General features: G+C 38.8%; 1 protein-coding gene across 6 annotated transcripts in view; it reads left to right on the plus strand.

Moving 5' to 3' along the window:
• The window catches only part of LOC119789588 (connector enhancer of kinase suppressor of ras 2-like), a 69,275-nt gene that overhangs the window by 3,987 nt on the left and 44,574 nt on the right, over positions 1-20,714 (plus strand). For all 6 annotated transcript variants that reach the window (XM_038294530.1, XM_038294534.1, XM_038294531.1 and 3 more), the window contains exon 2: positions 12,282-12,445. In XM_038294530.1, the coding sequence (XP_038150458.1) occupies positions 12,282-12,445 (164 nt within the window). The remainder of the gene's footprint in view (positions 1-12,281; positions 12,446-20,714) is intronic.

Raw genomic sequence — 20,714 nt, forward strand, 5'->3', positions numbered from 1 at the left:
AATTAATTGATTAATAATCCGATAGCCAAAGGTTCCATAAAGAAGATTTTTTTACAGAACTAAACCATTAAGCATTTCCACTCGTTTTTTCTATTTTTTTTTTATCTTAAATGCAACATTTTAATATATTTTTTTACAATTCTGATATGATTACTGCCCTAAAGAGGTCGCTCTGTCAGCTAAAGGCATGTTTTAGAGTCTCTGTACTCCAGTTAACGATTAATTAATTACTAAATTAGTTGAAGGTTATTACAATAATCCATTAATCTGATTCATTGTTTCAGCCCCGATGTAACCATGGTACAGAAATTACTTAAAGTCCTTAAATTATTAAAGCATACTGAACTGTACTGAAATAAATATTAAAAATGACTTTGCAATCCGTGTATCATTCGTTCTTTCTATTTTCAATTGCCAATCAAAAAACAAAAAATAAAAAATTGACTGGTTATTTTGTTATTTGTTTTTTATGGTTAAACCAAAAACGAAAAAAGGATTTGTTTTTCATATATCAATTCTAAGCTCAGATCAAGAATACGAAATGGAAAAACGGACAGCAACGCAGAATTTGTTTTTAATATTTAATCAGTACAGTTTACGTGACCCGGAAATAGCTCTTTGCGCAGCAGTTGGGGTAATGAAGTGGCTACCATGGCGACGCTAGAACCACACACTATGTTGATCGAGAAGCTGTTTGTTGTTGCTAGTTAAAAGTACAGTGCACAGAAAAGTTTCAAGAAAAAAGTTATACCTGGAAAATCCTGCAAATTTTCTCCGTTGTCATGTCCTCCTCAAGAGTCACACGCTTGGATCCTCGAAATAAAACGTAACTGTCCATGGCTGATAGGTCCGACTGCCTTATCTGGTGCAGTTTGATCGAACGTGGTGGGAGTAAGCCAATTGTTTTTTTAGCTAACGCTCCACCAAACTTCCGGGTCATGTAAACTGTACCGATTAAATATTAAAATCAAATTCTGCGTTGCTGTCCGTTTTTCCATTTCGTATTCTTGATCTGAGCTTAGAATTGAAATATGAAAAACCAATCCTTTTTTCGTTTTTGGTTTAACGATAAAAAACAAAAAACAAAATAACCAGTCAATTTTTTATTTTTTGTTTTTTGATTGGCAATTGAAAATAGAAAGAACGAATGATACACGGATTCTTTGCTGGTAGAATAGATTTGTTTGCATTCTTTTCCTTATGTTACCCGTCTGATGTCTGTATTTTGGTTGAAATGCAAACATGAAACCAAAATTACCTTAATTATTTACAAATCCAAAGTTGACAAATGGGCTGAAGTATGGCAGGGATCGCATTTCTCTGACAGATAGGAGTGATTTAAAAGAAAGGATATAAACGGGTTCCTTCTCTGAGCAAAGTTGTTATTAACATTTTACAAAATGCAATTTAATACACTTCTTAAAATTAAGAATATAAATAAGTAACTTTGGATCTTTTTTAAATAAAGCGCAATCAATGGCACATCAGAGATCTTTCTGGTTGTGCAAAGGAGCTGATGGTGCAGATCTGCTACCAGTTCAGGCTGGGTAGTGACAGGTCTTTCCAAAAGATTTACAAATTTTCCACCATGTCAGACTCACCACCGATAAGTGAAAATGGTGACAAGCAATAGGAATTCCTTACGCAAACATATAACCAGAATGATTAACAATTAGGAAGACCACTTATTTAGATGATCCATCTAAAAAAGAACATCTTCCGCTGTACCTTTAAGTGTTCAAAAGTACATGCATGTCAAAGTACTTAAGTATTCAAAAATAGAATTAAAGTTTTCTAACATCAGTACATTTCTGTCTAATTTTCAGAGTCATTTTAGAGAACCTGTAACCTTCAGAAACCACCTGATGTATTGATATGTAGAACCACCTGCTATAGATTCTACACCACCTGGAAAGAACTTCAGCATAAAACTGCCGGAAAAAATATAAGGACAGTTATTTTGATTATTTCTTATTTAAAAAACAATCAAAGAGAAAATGGGAGAGTCGTGATTCTCCTCAGTCTGTCACTATGGAATAAAGGTTTAAGGTTGAATCTATTTGCACGAAAAAAATCTAAAACTGTTTTGAGAACTTATCCTACTGAACAAATTGGGGACATGGCAACAACTAATGCCTTAATAACATCTATATACTACTAATAATATCTGCTGAGTTTCTCACATTTGTGGAATTTCATGCAAATCTCTAAAACAGTTGCGTCCAGATTCCTAAGGGCTGCTATCTGCCATGTTGAAATTCCATTTCAAGAAAGAAAACCAGCACCTGCAGATTAAAAACCTAACCTGAGCCAAAAGGAACAAATAACCAGCAGCTTCCTCGAAATGTAGTGGAATAGAAAGTACAATACTTGACTTTGAAATGTAGTTGAGTGAAAGTTATAAGTACCTCCCCAAAAAAATGGTACAAGGAAAGTAAATATACTCAAAAAAGTACTTAAGTACAGTAAGCAAGTAAATGTACTTTGTTATTTTCCAGCACTGTTAACAATAATTCTTCAATTTCATGTTGCTGCTTTTTTTTTCTTTCAGTAGAAGGAGTGAAGGGTTTATAATTTTGTTTTTGGTGATTTGACAGCGATTGTGATGGAGCTCAGGATTCTGGGTGTTTAAAAGAAGCAGGACAGACATTTCAGCGGCACCTTCAGTTTTTAATAGTATCCAAATGGTATGGAAATATGACATGTGATATTGGTAAATATCAGTGATCGGCCATAAAAAAATGCGAATATTGGATATCGTTCCAGATTTTCTAATCAGCTGCTGTGTTTTTGTGTCACATCTGATCAGCCATGTTTGCTTTTCATGTAAGCAAGGAAAAACGTTGGCTGCGACAGATGAGAGAGGAGGGGGGCTTTCTTTGCTGGGATGTCTTATCTTTCTTTCAGCCAACTGAATGGCAGTGTGCAGCAAATATGTGACCAGAGAAAACTTTTTGACTTTTTGCCTTCCTCATCTAGTGAATAAACAAACTTTCTTGGTATAGTTGAGTTTTTAGGGGGTTATTCGTCCAGCTGATTGACAGTGTGCAGCAACAGGTGGAGGAGCGGGCATGAATATTAGCATTGATTGTTCAAGCTGACTGGCAGCAAACAGCAACCTGTGGGGGAGGGGAATCATGATCTCACTTTCTTTGGTGTGATGTGAAATTGCTGCAGTAGACTTAAAAAGTATATAAACCTGAGGTGGCGAGTTGGCCGAAAGAATCACTCTGGAGAAATGAGTACCTTTATACATCATTTATAAAAGCATGAAAAGTGAGGCGGGGGTCCTGGCTGCTCAGTGGAGCCTTTAGATGATCTGCAGTTTAAAGAACAAATGAGGAAAAGCAGGAAGACGACTGTGACATTCCTCTGTGTCCCATATAGGACAAGTGGAGCAGAGACCATTTCTGTAGCTGGCGCTCACTAATGCTAATGTAAAGTGAGGGACAAAAGTGAGTGAGGAGACGCTGAGGAGGAGGAAGAAGCGGCTGGAGGGGGGTTGGTGGTTGAAGAGTCCTGTTAAATATCCATCCTCCAGCCTTTTCCCAGCCTTGCCAGGTTCCTTTATTTCTATGTGTGCTGGTGATGTCACAGGAGGCCAAAAAAGGGGGCACCCTGTGACCTTCCCACAGCCCCACCCCTGTGTCCCGTCAGCTTTGTTTGAGCGAGGCGCTTTGTTCCCAGCTGTGATGGAGCTGTTTAAACACAACCAAACTTTACCTCCAAATTTGTTCTCAACATACCAAACCGGCAGCATCAGAAAGCAAAGTCAAACGGATCTTTGCATGGTTCAAGCCAAACCTAGGCATGCCAGCTCTGTGTCGTCCATGCTATTCTATTTAGCAAAGTTTAGCAGTTTAATTTGCCTCCTTTTGTTCCTCCTCACCGCTGGGTCTGACTCAGCCACTCAGAACGTCAGGTACCCGGGACAAACTGCTCTCTTACCACAACATTTAGAATGGATAATCCATAATGGAGATCTGTTCATGTTGGGGCTTTGCTTTTTATTTCTCCATCAGGTTGTGGATAATTTGACCCAATCGAAAAATGGACAGGAAAAACCAATAGAGTGTAAAACTGTTATGTGTGCTAAACAAAAGAAGCCCTATTTAAATGTACATCAAATGCCAAACAGAATAGGAAAATCAGCAACTTTAAGATGATGTCACTTTGTTTGACTGAGTAACAAAAGAAAAACAGGTGAAATAACAATTTTTCCCTTTTACCCGATGTATTACAACTGCCCAACTGTATGTCCAACTGCCATGCATGTGGACATGGTCACTTCACCTATAGCTCTTTTAATGGTGAAGTTCTCTCGAAATTTAAAATATGTCATGATGGGTTCTCAAATGGAGACCCAGTTATGCAGAACACCACAAGGCGGACACGAGGATAAAAGTTCTACAGTTTATTAAGCACAACACAATATGAACTGGGATCTGGTTCGGGCCTGGGTCCTGGTTTCACTGGAGTCTGCGTGAGAGACAGAGCTGTTATGAACTGCTGGCAGGGTTTGGTTTTCAAGTGAGCTCTGATAGTACCTTGAGGGTTCTTGAGTAATTCTCCTTGGGGGAGTTTCTGTTGGATCTGGAGAAGAGTTATCAGCAGAGTCCTTAGCTGCTTCAGCGTCTCACGTCTAGCTTGGTCAGACCTTGGTTTGGTTTTTCCAGCTCTAGTCCTGAGCTGCTTGGGGTTTCTCAGAAAGTCTTCAGGGTTTGGCTCTGAGGGTCGGCTCGGCAGGTTAGCTCTCCTAGAGCTTCCACAGAGGAGACTCGGGTTTCCTGGGAACACAGAGAGAGAAGTTAGAATCCAATCTGGATTCAAGGTCATGGAGATTCACAAGGAGCAAGGCTTTAGCGCTGACCAACTGGAACAACACTGCGGCGTTGAGGTAAGGTCTGAAGGCAGCTTATGTAGTGGATCCTCTGATGGTCTTGATGAGCTGCACCTGTGCAGGAGGCTCCCTCAGAGGATCCACGGCGGACTCTGCTGGAGAAAGATGGGATTTTCTCCAGCTCCCAACAAAATAATTGTTGTTGATTGCAGATGTGTCTAGTAGTTCCCATTGGTTTTGCTTGTAAAGCGGGGAGAATGGCGCTAGGTTTACCGCACCATGACCATGTCACTGCTGGAAGATGTCAGGAGTGGAGAAGTGTTACACTTGTTAGAATAATTATCATTGAAGATGTGTGAGTTTATTACACCTTGGTATTGGCTGCCTCTTGCATTTCAGAACTGATGTTTTAATCTAATTAGGACAGTTTCTCTGTCTGGATTTATAATCTTCATTTTGTACGTGGCAAAGATTTAGGAATGGAATGAGAGCGGTCTCCTTCAGCTAAGCATGAAGTGTAATATTTTGATAAGGCTGGAGCCTTGGATGTCTAATCATCTGCTAACATGTATGATGTAAAATAAGATGATGTGGCAGACTGGAGATGTATAAAATGCCTTTTTAACTATTAATCGGGGCTACTTCCTGAGAGGTGAGCCCGGAGGAAAATGATCATTTTTATGTTTTTACTGATTAATGCTAAATTCATTAAATCACCGCAAACTTATTAGTTTTAGGTATAGATAATGATCCATTGATTATTCCTTGCTAACTGGACTTTTCCTTTAATTACGTCCTTTTCAACTAAAGAGGATCTTTTCTGGGAGATTTCCAAAGGAAGAACAAGAGATTTCAGAACTTTTGATTTATTGCAACAGCAATTAGTAGAAGTGATGCACTTTATATCAGAGCAATGAAGTCTATCTCTAGAAAAAAAAATTAGGGTAAGTACATTTTTGTTGAAATAAGAACAAGCAGAACAATCATTTCCCTTGTTCTGAGCAGGTAAGTACAGAGAATTTGCCAATGGAAAAAGGTGAGGTTTGTGTTTAAAATAGGAAAAAACTAATCCATATTATTTTATTTCAGGTGCATAACATGTAATTGTCTTATTTTAGGGAAAAAATTTAATTTCCATTGGCAGATTTTCTTATGTACCTGTTAAAATTAAGGGCAAATATACTTATTTGAATACATTTTTTAGTTGATTTTAGACCAGTGTTTGCTTCGGCTCAGCTCTCAATCAGCAGATTTTCGATCTTTAAACCCATAAAGTGTTTCTACTTTGTATTCAATGCCACTTCTACGAATGCCATTTCTATAAAACCCTCTGACAAGCGTGGGGAGATGAAGCACTCACACTTATAGCAGCCTTATATGGCTTTTTTGGGGGGCTGTAAATATGCTGATTTACATTTCTTGATAAAGCGCTTTCACACGTTCGTGGCTTAAGCTCTGTGGCATAGGCGGACATGATATCAAACATTTTCCCCTTTCTTAAAAATAAATATATGGAGTCAAACAAAATTATTTCAAAGAGGAAGTTCCCTTTAGGGAACAATGACGTTTCTTTTTTTTTTCCTAACTTGTGGTTTTCTTTCAGTGTGATGAAGATGCAGCAAACCAGAGAAAGTGGCAATTGGATATACGTGTTTTCTCCTGTACTAGTTTGCTTTTACACCCAGCGAGCCTGCACTGATGCATACTCTTTATTTAAGTGCTTAACAGCTCTTTACTCTACTTACTACGTGATTTGGGACGGCCCTTAATGTGGCGGACCCTACGTGGGAATGCGCTAACAGGTGCTCAGGGGCCAGTTTGGGATTCAGCCGTGGACTGCATCACGTTTAAGTGGATCTTTCAGGATAATTTCCTGAGGTTAAAATTGTTGCTGAATCTGATGTAGCGTTGGTAACAGAAAGCTAAATTTACAACAACAATAAGAAAATGTTACATGAGGCCCAATTTATTTCATAACTACACAGACACTGTCACAGTTCTGGTTTTGTTATGTTTTTGTTTTGAGTTTTCAGTTTTACTTTGCTCCATGTTTTCTAGTTTTAGTGGTTTAATTCTTTCTTATTTTTGTTGTCTTCTCTGGTTATTTTTCAGTTTTTTAAGTTTTTATTTGTTGCCCTCTGCTGCCCTCTTGTGTTCTCCTTTTTCCCTAGCTCCTTTCCTGTTCTGCTCTGAGGGATCTGCTCCCAATCTGCCCGTTAGTCCTCTCTTTGTTTCAGTCTCCCATAAATACACTCTGTTCAGTTCCTCAGTGCTGGTTCCTTGTTTAACTTCCTCCAACTCCGTCCCTCTGAGTCCTCCTCCTTGTGATTGTTTCCCCCCAGATGTCTCCATGGTTTCTGGTTTGTTTGACTTTGTTTTCAAGTTTTGATTTTTGGATTTCAGATTCCCGCCTCAGTTGTTTCTTTACTCTTCATTATATCATCCTGAAACTCACCTCTGCCTCCCTGCCTCTGCATTTGGGTCCTCACACCACAACCAAATCCTGACAGACACTTAATTCTGGTAATAGATAAAATTGTTTTTTAATATTAGTAAATCCAGTTTGAGATTAGTTTTAAAATAATTTATACTAAATCTGGAGAATTAGAATCACATATATTCTTGAAGTTGGAATTTATGCCCAGCCCTAAAACTAATAAACATTACTGTGTTGAGGTCCCGGTCTTTCAATAACTTATTTTTAACCAGTTTTATATTTCCCTAAACAAACAAGTTTCCACTAAGTTTATGGTGGAATTATGTCCTAATCCACTCAGTTTAGATGAAAGGATGACAGCAAAGTATTTGAAATAAAATAAAATAAAATGGGTACCCTTCATACTCGCTTTGACTAATGAGCTGTAGTTCAATGTAGCTGCAGGAGCAGAAAAACAGTCTGAAATTTCTAGGAAACTTTGAGAGACAAGTCAAACTTTTGGACAGATGGTTCTGCTGTAATCAGTGTTTGTTCGCTCCTCTAAACTACAGCAGGTCTTGTGAAGTGGGCAGTGGAGCAGAAAGTCAGAGTTCAAAGGTCGGTTCATGCTACATATTGTTTTCACTCACCTCCCCCCACCATTGTTTTACAGCTTTTAAACATTTTTTCCTGATTTCATTTCATTAGAGATCACTCAGATAGTTTGTTTAATACATAATAATTGCAGCTTAGTTATTAAATAGACTGACTGGTAAAGCGGGGGTCTCTGTGGACCCCCTTGCACTTAGATGCTAACTGAACCTGATGTGAATGTTTGATCAAGCCTGGGCTCCAAGTCCCATGTGTTTGAATCAGGGGGAGATGAGGGAAGAAAGAGAAGAGAAAGTCGCTGCATAACCCAAACAAAAGCTGACTTCCTCGCCTTGACTGTTAAAAGTAGCAGCTGGTGAGATAGAAAGGAGACTCTTTTTTTTTTGTCAAAAACTATAATTAAAGGGTGTGTGAAGAGCTTTACACTAAAAAAAGGCTAAACGTACATCCCTCAAGAGCTCCTTTGTCCCAGTTCCTGCATTTTTTCCTTACATTTGGGTTTCTCAACTTACTGTAGTTGTAGCACTAAAAGAAAGTATTATTTTCTGTAAGCCAGCAGACCTTTGATCAACCATCACGCTGTCCCTACTTGAAGGTTCATGTTCTCCTGCTCTCCTGTTCCAAGATTTGCTGTTGTGTCATTTCATCTTTATCCTCAAAAAAACACATTAGCAGTAGGGCTGGGCAATTAATTGCATTTGCAGTATAATCGCAATTTAACAAAATGCAATTTTCACAACACATATGCAGTAAATTTTGGTCATATTACATTTGAAAAGAGTAAGTAGCTAAATGTATCCCTCCAGCCCTTAAGCTGACGGTAATACGCTTATAGTGGGTTCGTAACCACACAGACGGGAAGAGAGAGGTGCAGCTACCATGCAAATTCATGCATGCAAGTACAATTAATCGATTCGTGACAAAACCTTACAGTAAAGTCCTGCAACAAAGGACTTTGGACAAGCAAGCTTTCCAGGTCATGAAAAAACAGAAACATTTACATGATTTTGGTTAATATAAAGGAAAATCGAGATAAAATTGCAATTGCAATATTGGTTTAAAATAATCACAATTTTCATTATTGGCAAAATCGTTCAGCCATAGTTAGCGGGCCGCCAATTTGTCATTTTGAAGTCAGAGCTCCTCAGAAGTCACACAGAGGCTGCTGTTAACGTTACTATTATTGGACGATGGACGATGGCAGTGTCACTACGAGATCCGTCCTGGAAGAACGGCTTATTTGTACAACCAGATATACATCCGGCTTTTCATAGTTCATGTAATTAACCACTAAAGAATGCTGATTCACAACTTTATAAATGTTTTATGACTTTTCTGAGGCAATTTGGATGCTTTTTAGAGTTTCTCTGTTAAACTGCTTCTCTTACGTCTTCATTGAACATGCTCAGAGCAGTCTGGCAAGAGATGATTAAACCATGTTTATCTGCATTTTAGTTGTTTCTTGCTTTAGGTTACACACTATATACCATAATTTTAACACGAAAGGAAAAAATAAAACTCAAAAAGACAAGATTTATATTCCTATGCTCCTGGAATTCGCATAGGATCCCATTTCCGCCACAGATGAGTGAGAAAACAAAGGATTTTAAGGCATTTCTTTTCTATTTCTTTTGTATATCCAGTTGTGCAGATGAGCTGATTTCATGGATTGTGCCTCCAGAAGAGATCGGGTTAGGAAAGAGTTAGGGAAGGGTAGAAGCAGAGATACAAAAGGCAACTGTAAACCAGCTCCACAGGCAGCCCCGTCCAGGAAACACACAGGCAGGCAGACTAGCTCTGAGCCAGCTTGCATGTCATAGGATGAAAGAGAACACATCCAGCCAGTCACTGTCAGAGAAACAGGACTAGTCTGAAAAACCGAACAATCTTGAGCATCTATAAACGAAGGTGTTGACGGCAGCAGCACAGCTGATATTACTCTCCAGGATGGAGTCACACCAAAACATGAAAAGACAAGGCGAAGCTCCTATGAGAAAAAGCAGAGAGAGCATAACGTTAGAGATTGAACTAACAAATTCTGCAGTGGGAGAATAGAGATAGAATGAAGCAGAATGATGAAAAAGGAGTCCCTATGTCCTCCAGCATACTAAGCCTATAAGCAGCATAACTATAGAGATAACTAAGGATAACCTGAGCCTCTCTAACAATCAGTTTGATCAAAAAGGAAAGTTTTAAGCCTACCCTTAAAGGCACACTATGCAACATTTTTCAGTTAATTAATGTGTTCCATAACGTTATGGATGATTAAATGAGTCATTTCAGGGTGAACAAAGGTATTCTCGGCCGCCCTGGTGGTCTGTGGGGGAAATACTGCACTTGCAATTGCAGGAGCACCAACCCGCACCCACAGGCTCAGAAGTCTCGTGAGAGTCAGTCTTGCTTTACGGCGAGAACTGCTACACGCCCCCAGTTAAAAGCATTCTCGTTGCTAGCACAGTGGCAATCTTTGTGCAGTTATGCTACGTTCACGCAGCAAAAGCAGCGTCTGCTGCTTCCTTTTTGCTGCTTGTACCAGTTAGTTCTGACGCGCGGCTAAAGCAGCTTTGCTGCTCTGGCTGCGCGGTGCAAAAGTGTGTCTGAGGCGCATTGGGCGGAGCTTCACTATCCTTTCTCTGCCTTGCAGCTATATTTGCTGTGATCAGTGGGAATAAAGTAGTTTTAATGTGTGTTTAAGTGAGAAAATACACCTGAAAACGTAATCAGTGCAGTCAGTTCATTCAGATTATTATCCTGCCTTCAATATTTTTTCTGTCGGAGCCGCTCAAACCCCCACATACCAGGGATGCGCCGACAGTATGGATCCCTTCATCAGCAGCGGTTCACCGCGGCAGCTGGTAGGTGTTTTTCATCTAAATAATCCAAGCTGCTTATTCTGCCGGCAGATTTCTGCATTTTAAGTTAATTTAGGCGTCAATAAACTGTTTAAGAGGAGTGATCATCAGCGCTGTGTCTCTCTCCCTGCGTTAAACGCACCCGACGCGCTGCTTCAGCTGCTCAGACGTGCTGCGCCTGCTGCTCAAAATGCACCGCGGGACCTTTTGCTGCGCCTTGACGCGCGTCAACCATTGACTTTGCATGTAAACTCGCTGCTTCTGTCGCGCCAGCTTTGTCCAGTGTGAACGCAGCATTAGTCATTCGCTGCTAAGCTCAAAACAACCGCGCCTGGCTTGACGGAGAAACCAGGAGAACAGCTGTGCATATTTACGACAGTGCACTTTTACTTTCGCTCTCTGGGGGGAGCCTCGCTGGAAAATCAACACCGGTTGCATAGTGTACCTTTAAAAGTAGACAGAGTGATTGCCTAACAGACTAAAACTGGTAGTTGGTTCCACAGGAGAGGAGCCGGATAACTAAAAGACCGACCTTCCTATACAATACAAAGATGTAGTGATTGTTATATAATTTTTTTGTTTACTAAGTAAATAAAAAGTATGTCGCTTTGAAGCAGAAATTGACTCCACTTCTTAGAAGGGTAATTAAGGAAGGAATGAAATCTGTGATTAAAAAAGATCTTAACAGTTTAAATTGTTTTTCTGAGCTCTGTAAGCCGTTACATCCAACCACTAAGAGAGAAATGGAGGTCCTGACGTCAGGCTTTATGTAAGACGGAGACTAAATAAATGGGTTTTGATCTGTCCTCTGTAAAAGACAAGAGCTCGACTGATTCAGACGGCATATAATCTAATAAAAAAAAGAAATTATAGAACAAAAAAAACAGCATTTGCCCTTTTTTTGAAAATCCGTCATATTTGGTTGCAGTAGATTTCACATTTTTATAGCAGAGTGAGTCATAAAACTGCAGCCTCTGTGTTAGTACTCCATCAGTGTCCCATCAGAACAAAATTGACTTCTGAATCAGAGATTTTTTTTTCTTGCCTGAGAAATTATTCTGTGATGCAAGAGTGAAAGACTGAAATCCTTATAAACCTTGTTTTTTTACTGTGTGAGCGACACAGAAGCATTCTTATATGATTTAGGATGTAAAGAACACATCCATTGCTGCAAATGAGGGATCAGTTTTCTTCAGTCTGCTGCATTTGATCAAGTGTTTGTTTCGTAACGATTTCACACCTGCTTTAGTGCTAAAATATGTAAAAGAAGTTGCACACAGACTCATAACCCTGTTAAATTAAACGCTTATTTTTCAAGCTTAGTGCTGGAAATGTTTCTCTGATGATGTGAAGGGGGGGATGTGTCACATTTCTTGTGTCACACAGACTGTTATCATACTTGCATGCGGCAGAAAGCGACCTGTGATCACACACACAGCAGATTTACAGCACATATTTTGGTATGAGAGGCGACATCGAGCCCGGTTAACTTGTAGAAAGTAAGAACAGATTTTGCAAAAGTTCAGTCAAAATCTGATCCTTTTGTGTTGTGCTTTCTCAGGGCTGGATGACTGCCTGCAGCAGTACATCAAGACTTTTGAGAAAGAGAAAGTTGGGGGAGACCAGCTTCTACGCATCACCCACCAAGAGCTGGAGGACTTGGGGGTGTCCAGGATTGGCCACCAGGAGCTCATACTGGAGGCTGTGGACTTACTCTGTGCACTGGTGAGTCTGAGGCCAACCTCACAGTTAACTACTACTCTCTTTGGGTCACAGAAGGAGCTTTCATGTGTATAATCTGTCGAATTAATTAATAAGACAAAAAAAGAAAAAAAAATGCAGATAGAAAATTGATAGAAAAACCCACAAATTGCTACAAAAGGATTCTACCATTTGGTGTGCGGGTGTGCAGTGGTTAGTACACATGAGCCATGTACGGAGCTGCGGCCGACCCGGGTTCGAATCCAACCTGTGGTCCTTTTCCACATGTCTCTCCCCCTCTCTTGTACCCTATTTCCTGTTAGCATACTGTTAAAAGAATGCACCACTAGTGCTGTAAAAACTCAAAAAAGAAGAAAAAAAAGGATTTTACCATTTAAAGCTTTTTCATTTTTAAGGTAACAGATAGTGCTTCAGGGATCCACCACTTTGTACTAGGAGGCCCATGTGTAGTTCAGGTATAAAGGTTACAAACCTGCTCAGATCACATTGAACTCTGTGGAGGCTTTGGGGATTGATATGGGTACTTGCAACTTTTCAGAGCACAAGTGCATGATTAATCATAATTAATCTTTTCAGGCCTGTCTGTCAGCATGCTAGTAATGGAGGTTTTAGATGCAGTCGCTTTAATCCAATATTAATCTGTGCATTGAGGATAAACCAGTATGGAGTTAACTTTGTTCCATTATTATTGCAGCTAAAAAAAACAATCCATTTGTAAATGGAAATTAAAAAAATGCAATCCAGAAATGAAGCTTTTAAAAATTTCTAAATCAAATAAAGAGAGAAAAGTTTAAGTCGATTCCTCAGATTAAATTTATTCAATTTATTTTATTTACATTTTCTTTTCATATTTTATTTTACAAATTTAATCTATTGAAATTATATTATTTCAAACTTCTCTTTTTCAGATTATGTTTTTATGAATTGCATTCTTTTTAAAATGCGTCTTACAAACACTCTCTCGACCAATAAAAGTGTTTTTTGCTAACGTCCAGCAGACCAATAGAAACAAAACAACCGTTTTGAAACAACAGAAGAAGAGAGTGTTCCGAAACAAAACAACCGTTTTCAAACAGCAGAAAGAGTGTTCCGAAACAAAACAACCGTTTTGAAACAACAGAAGAAGAGAGTGTTCAGAAACAAAACAACCGTTTTCAAACAGCAGAAGAAGAGAGTGTTCCGAAACAAAACAACCGTTTACAAACAGCAGAAGAAGGAGAGTGTTCTGAAACAAAACAACCGTTTTGAAACAACAGAAGAAGAGAGTGTTCCGAAACAAAACAACCGTTTACAAACAGCAGAAGAAATAGTGTTCCGAAACAAAACAACCGTTTTGAAACAACAGAAGAAGAAGAGTGTTCCGAAACAAAACAACCGTTTTCAAACAGTAGAAGAAGAAAGTGTTCCGGGACTAAACAACCGTTTTGAAACAGCAGAAGAAGTAGAGTGTTCCGAAACAAAACAACCGTTTTCAAACAGCAGAAGAAGGAGAGTGTTCCGAAACAAAACAACCGTTTTGAAACAACAGAAGAGAGTGTTCCGAAACAAAACAACCGTTTTCAAACAGCAGAAGAAGGAGAGTGTTCCGAAACAAAACAACCGTTTTGAAACAACAGCAGAAGAGAGTGTTCCGAAACAAAACAACCGTTTTCAAACAGCAGAAGAAGAAAGTGTTCCGAAACAAAACAACCGTTTTGAAACAACAGAAGAAGAAGAGTGTTCCGAAACAAAACAACCGTTTTGAAACAACAGAAGAAGAGAGTGTTCCGAAACAAAACAACCGTTTTCAAACAGCAGAAGAAGAAAGTGTTCCGAAACAAAACAACCGTTTTGAAACAACAGAAGAAGAAGAAGAAGAGTGTTCCGAAACAAACAACTGTTTTGAAACAACCGAAGAAGAAGAAGAGTGTTCCGAAACAAAACAACCGTTTTGAAACAACACGAGAAGTGTTCCGAAACAAAACAACCGTTTTGAAACAACAGAAGAAGAAGAGTGTTCCGAAACAAAACAACCGTTTTCAAACAGCAGAAGGAGGGTGTTCCGAAACAAAACAACAGTTTTCAAACAGCAGAAGAAGAGTGTTCCGAAACAAAACAACCGTTTTGAAACAACAGAAGAAGAAGAGTGTTCCGAAACAAAGCAACCGTTTTGAAAAACAACAGAAGAAGAAGAATAGTGTTCCGAAACAAAACAACCGTTTTCAAACAGCAGAAGAAGAGAGTGTTCCGAAACAAAACAACCGTTTTGAAACAACAGAAGAAGAGTGTTCCGAAACAAAACAACCGTTTTGAAACAACAGAAGAAGAGAGTGTTCCGAAACAAAACAACCGTTTTCAAACAGCAGAAGATGAGAGCGTTCCGAAACAAAACAACCGTTTTCAAACAACAGAAGAAGAAGAGTGTTCCGAAACAAAACAACCATTTTCAAACAACAGCAGAAGAAGGAGAATGTTCCGAAACAAAACAACCATTTTCAAACAGCAGAAGAAGGAGAGTGTTCCGAAACAAAACAACCGTTTTCAAACAGCAGAGGAAGGAGAGTGTTCCGAAACAAAACAACCGTTTTCAAACAGCAGAAGAAGGAGAGTGCTCCGAAACAAAACAACCGTTTTCAAACAGCAGAAGAAGGAGAGTGTTTCGAAACAAAACAACCGTTTTCAAACAGCAGAAGAAGGAGTGTGTTCCGAAACAAAACAACCGTTTTCAAACAGCAGAAGAAGGAGAGTGTTCCGAAACAAAACAACCGTTTTCAAACAGCAGAAGAAGGAGAGTGTTCCGAAACAAAACAACCGTTTTGAAACAACAGAAGAAGAGAGTGTTCCGAAACAAAACAACCGTTTTCAAACAGCAGAAGAAGAGTGTTCCGAAACAAAACAACTGTTTTGAAACAACAGAAGAAGAAGAGTGTTCCGAAACAAAACAACCGTTTTCAAACAGCAGAAGAAGAGTGTTCCGAAACAAAACAACCGTTTTGAAACAACAGAAGAAGAAGACTGTTCCGAAACAAAACAACCGTTTTCAAACAGCAGAAGAAGGAGAGTGTTCCGAAACAAAACAACCGTTTTCAAACAGCAGAAGAAGAGAAGTGTTCCGAAACAAAACAACCGTTTTGAAACAACAGAAGAAGAAGAGTGTTCCGAAACAAAACAACCGTTTTCAAACAGCAGAAGGAGGGTGTTCCGAAACAAAACAACCGTTTTCAAACAGCAGAAGAAGGAGAGTGCTCCGAAACAAAACAACCGTTTTCAAACAGCAGAAGAAGGAGAGTGTTTCGAAACAAAACAACCGTTTTCAAACAGCAGAAGAAGGAGTGTGTTCCGAAACAAAACAACCGTTTTCAAACAGCAGAAGAAGGAGAGTGTTCCGAAACAAAACAACCGTTTTCAAACAACAGAAGAAGAGAGTGTTCCGAAACAAAACAACCGTTTTCAAACAGCAGAAGAAGAGAGTGTTCCGAAACAAAACAACTGTTTTGAAACAACAGAAGAAGAAGAGTGTTCCGAAACAAAACAACCGTTTTCAAACAGCAGAAGAAGAGTGTTCCGAAACAAAACAACCGTTTTGAAACAACAGAAGAAGAAGACTGTTCCGAAACAAAACAACCGTTTTCAAACAGCAGAAGAAGGAGAGTGTTCCGAAACAAAACAACCGTTTTCAAACAGCAGAAGAAGAGAAGTGTTCCGAAACAAAACAACCGTTTTGAAACAACAGAAGAAGAAGAGTGTTCCGAAACAAAACAACCGTTTTCAAACAGCAGAGGAAGGAGAGTGTTCCGAAACAAAACAACCGTTTTCAAACAGCAGAAGAAGAGAAGTGTTCCGAAACAAAACAACCGTTTTGAAACAACAGAAGAAGAAGAGTGTTCCGAAACAAAACAACCATTTTCAAACAGCAGAAGAAGGAGAGTGTTCCGAAACAAAACAACCGTTTTCAAACAGCAGAGGAAGGAGAGTGTTCCGAAACAAAACAACCGTTTTCAAACAGCAGAAGAAGGAGAGTGCTCCGAAACAAAACAACCGTTTTCAAACAGCAGAAGAAGGAGAGTGTTTCGAAACAAAACAACCGTTTTCAAACAGCAGAAGAAGGAGTGTGTTCCGAAACAAAACAACCGTTTTCAAACAGCAGAAGAAGGAGAGTGTTCCGAAACAAAACAACCGTTTTCAAACAGCAGAAGAAGGAGAGTGTTCCGAAACAAAACAACCGTTTTGAAACAACAGAAGAAGAGAGTGTTCCGAAACAAAACAACCGTTTTCAAACAGCAGAAGAAGAGAGTGTTCCGAAACAAAACAACTGTTTTGAAACAACAGAAGAAGAAGAGTGTTCCGAAACAAAACAACCGTTTTCAAACAGCAGAAGAAGAGTGTTCCGAAACAAAACAACCGTTTTGAAACAACAGAAGAAGAAGACTGTTCCGAAACAAAACAACCGTTTTCAAACAGCAGAAGAAGGAGAGTGTTCCGAAACAAAACAACCGTTTTCAAACAGCAGAAGAAGAGAAGTGTTCCGAAACAAAACAACCGTTTTGAAACAACAGAAGAAGAAGAGTGTTCCGAAACAAAACAACCGTTTTCAAACAGCAGAAGGAGGGTGTTCCGAAACAAAACAACCGTTTTCAAACAGCAGAAGAAGGAGAGTGCTCCGAAACAAAACAACCGTTTTCAAACAGCAGAAGAAGGAGAGTGTTTCGAAACAAAACAACCGTTTTCAAACAGCAGAAGAAGGAGTGTGTTCCGAAACAAAACAACCGTTTTCAAACAGCAGAAGAAGGAGAGTGTTCCGAAACAAAACAACCGTTTTCAAACAGCAGAAGAAGGAGAGTGTTCCGAAACAAAACAACCGTTTTGAAACAACAGAAGAAGAGAGTGTTCCGAAACAAAACAACCGTTTTCAAACAGCAGAAGAAGAGAGTGTTCCGAAACAAAACAACTGTTTTGAAACAACAGAAGAAGAAGAGTGTTCCGAAACAAAACAACCGTTTTCAAACAGCAGAAGAAGAGTGTTCCGAAACAAAACAACCGTTTTGAAACAACAGAAGAAGAAGACTGTTCCGAAACAAAACAACCGTTTTCAAACAGCAGAAGAAGGAGAGTGTTCCGAAACAAAACAACCGTTTTCAAACAGCAGAAGAAGAGAAGTGTTCCGAAACAAAACAACCGTTTTGAAACAACAGAAGAAGAAGAGTGTTCCGAAACAAAACAACCGTTTTCAAACAGCAGAAGGAGGGTGTTCCGAAACAAAACAACCGTTTTCAAACAGCAGAAGAAGGAGAGTGTTCCGAAGCAAAACAACCGTTTTCAAACAGCAGAAGAAGAAGAGTGTTCCGAAACAAAACAACCGTTTTCAAACAACAGCGGTAGAAGGAGAATGTTCCGAAACAAAACAACCGTTTTCAAACAGCAGAAGAAGAAAGTGTTCCGAAACAAAACAACCGTTTTGAAACAACAGAAGAAGAAGAGTGTTCCGAAACAAAACAACCGTTTTGAAACAACAGAAGAAGAAGAAGAGTGTTCCGAAACAAAACAACTGTTTTGAAACAACAGAAGAAGAAGAAGAGTGTTCCGAAACAAAACAACCGTTTTGAAACAACACAAGAAGAAGTGTTCCAAAACAAAACAACCGTTTTGAAACAACAGAAGAAGAAGAGTGTTCCGAAACAAAACAACCGTTTTCAAACAGCAGAAGGAGGGTGTTCCGAAACAAAACAACCGTTTTGAAACAACAGAAGAAGAAGAAGAGTGTTCTGAAACAAAACAACCGTTTTGAAACAGCAGAAGAAGAAGAGTGTTCCGAAACAAAACAACCGTTTTCAAACAACAGCAGTAGAAGGAGAATGTTCCGAAACAAAACAACCGTTTTCAAACAGCAGAAGAAGAAAGTGTTCCGAAACAAAACAACCGTTTTGAAACAACAGAAGAAGAGTGTTCCGAAACAAAACAACCGTTTTGAAACAACCGAAGAAGAAGAAGAGTGTTCCGAAACAAAACAACTGTTTTGAAACAACAGAAGAAGAAGAAGAGTGTTCCGAAACAAAACAACCGTTTTGAAACAACACAAGAAGAAGTGTTCCAAAACAAAACAACCGTTTTCAAACAGCAGAAGGAGGGTGTTCCGAAACAAAACAACCGTTTTGAAACAACAGAAGAAGAAGAAGAGTGTTCTGAAACAAAACAACCGTTTTGAAACAGCAGAAGAAGAAGAGTGTTCCGAAACAAAACAACCGTTTTCAAACAACAGCAGTAGAAGGAGAATGTTCCGAAACAAACAACCGTTTTCAAACAGAAGAAGAAGAAGAGTGTTCCGAAACAAAACATCCGTTTTGAAACAATAGAAGAAGAAGAAGGGTGTTCTGAAACAAAACAACCGTTTTCAAAAGGCAGAAGAAGGAGAGTGTTCCGAAACAAAACAACCGTTTTCAAACAGCAGAAGAAGGAGAGTGTTCCGAAACAAAACAACCGTTGTGAGTCTGAGGCCAACCTCACAGTTAACTACTACTCTCTTTGGGTCACTGAAGGAGCTTTCATGTGTATAATCTGTCGAATTAATTAATAAGACAAAAAAAGAAAAAAAAAATGCAGATAGAAAATTGATAGAAAAACCCACAAATTGCTACAAAAGGATTCTACCATTTGGTGTGCGGGTGTGCAGTGGTTAGTACACATGAACCATGTACGGAGCTGCGGCCGACCCGGGTTCGAATCCAACCTGTGGTCCTTTTCCACATGTCTCTCCCCCTCTCTTGTACCCTATTTCCTGTTAGCCTACTGTTAAAAGAATGCACCACTAGTGCTGTAAAAACTCAAAAAAGAAGAAAAAAAAGGATTTTACCATTTAAAGCTTTTTCATTTTTAAGGTAACAGATAGTGCTTCAGGGATCCACCACTTTGTACTAGGAGGCCCATGTGTAGTTCAGGTATAAAGGTTACAAACCTGCTCAGATCACATTGAACTCTGTGGAGGCTTTGGGGATTGATATGGGTACTTGCAACTTTTCAGAGCACAAGTGCATGATTAATCATAATTAATCTTTTCAGGCCTGTCTGTCAGCATGCTAGTAATGGAGGTTTTAGATGCAGTCGCTTTAATCCAATATTAATCTGTGCATTGAGGATAAACCAGTATGGAGTTAACTTTGTTCCATTATTATTGCAGCTAAAAAAAACAATCCATTTGTAAATGGAAATTAAAAAAATGCAATCCAGAAATGAAGCTTTTAAAAATTTCTAAATCAAATAAAGAGAGAAAAGTTTAAGTCGATTCCTCAGATTAAATTTATTCAATTTATTTTATTTACATTTTCTTTTCATATTTTATTTTACAAATTTAATCTATTGAAATTATATTATTTCAAACTTCTCTTTTTCAGATTATGTTTTTATGAATTGCATTCTTTTTAAAATGCGTCTTACAAACACTCTCTCGACCAATAAAAGTGTTTTTTGCTAACGTCCAGCAGACCAATAGAAATGCATCTTTGCGCCTCACTCCAGAGGAAAGCCCACCCCCATAATTGATGAGAATGTTATCTGTAAAACATAAAAAAAATATATATTTTTTTAAAACTCAAACTATGAAAACATAAAATGTAAAAGAGAAAACAGAAAAAAAAAGTCCAAAATAAAATGTTAAAAAATATAATTCGAAAAAAGAATTTGATAAAATAAAATCCCATTAAACAAAGTTATTCTTAAAGCCCTTGTTTGGTTGCAAAGTTTGCTTCTAGATTGCACTTTTTTAAATTCAATGTTCCTTCATTAAACAGGTATTTTAAAGTAATTTAATTAACCAAACCAGCATGATTTCTCTTTAAAATGTTATAAATGTGTAAAGGAACACTTTGGGGTCCAGATGGAAAATCTCCCATTAGATCACAAAACAGGCGTTAATTAGACTTTCTTGTTGTTTTCCAATTTAAGCTGATTTTGTGGTTGCCATGGCCCGAATGACTGGGAACTTACACTGGCATCTCCCATGAGATCTATTGGGGATAATCATCTAAGTAAAGTGTCTTCTTAAAACAGGCAAATCTTTTGGCTCTCATTAGTGCTGACATCCATTACTGGCTCATTTTGAAGTAGTTTTTGCACTTACTGTCAGAGAAGCAGACGTTAGCTGCATGTCGGCATAAAACGAAGCTGATTTGAGTAATGAGCTGATGTAGTGTGAGCATACTTCAGCGTCCTTGGTTCCTATTTGAATGCTACCGTAGGATTCAGTTTTCTGCTCTGGAGAGGAGCAACATCAGTAAGGAGGGGAACATTTTGTGCATGATAA

The sequence above is a fragment of the Cyprinodon tularosa genome, unplaced genomic scaffold (assembly GCF_016077235.1).
Source record: "Cyprinodon tularosa strain WSP-4 unplaced genomic scaffold, ASM1607723v1 ctg341, whole genome shotgun sequence".
Taxonomy (NCBI): Eukaryota; Metazoa; Chordata; class Actinopteri; order Cyprinodontiformes; family Cyprinodontidae; genus Cyprinodon; species Cyprinodon tularosa.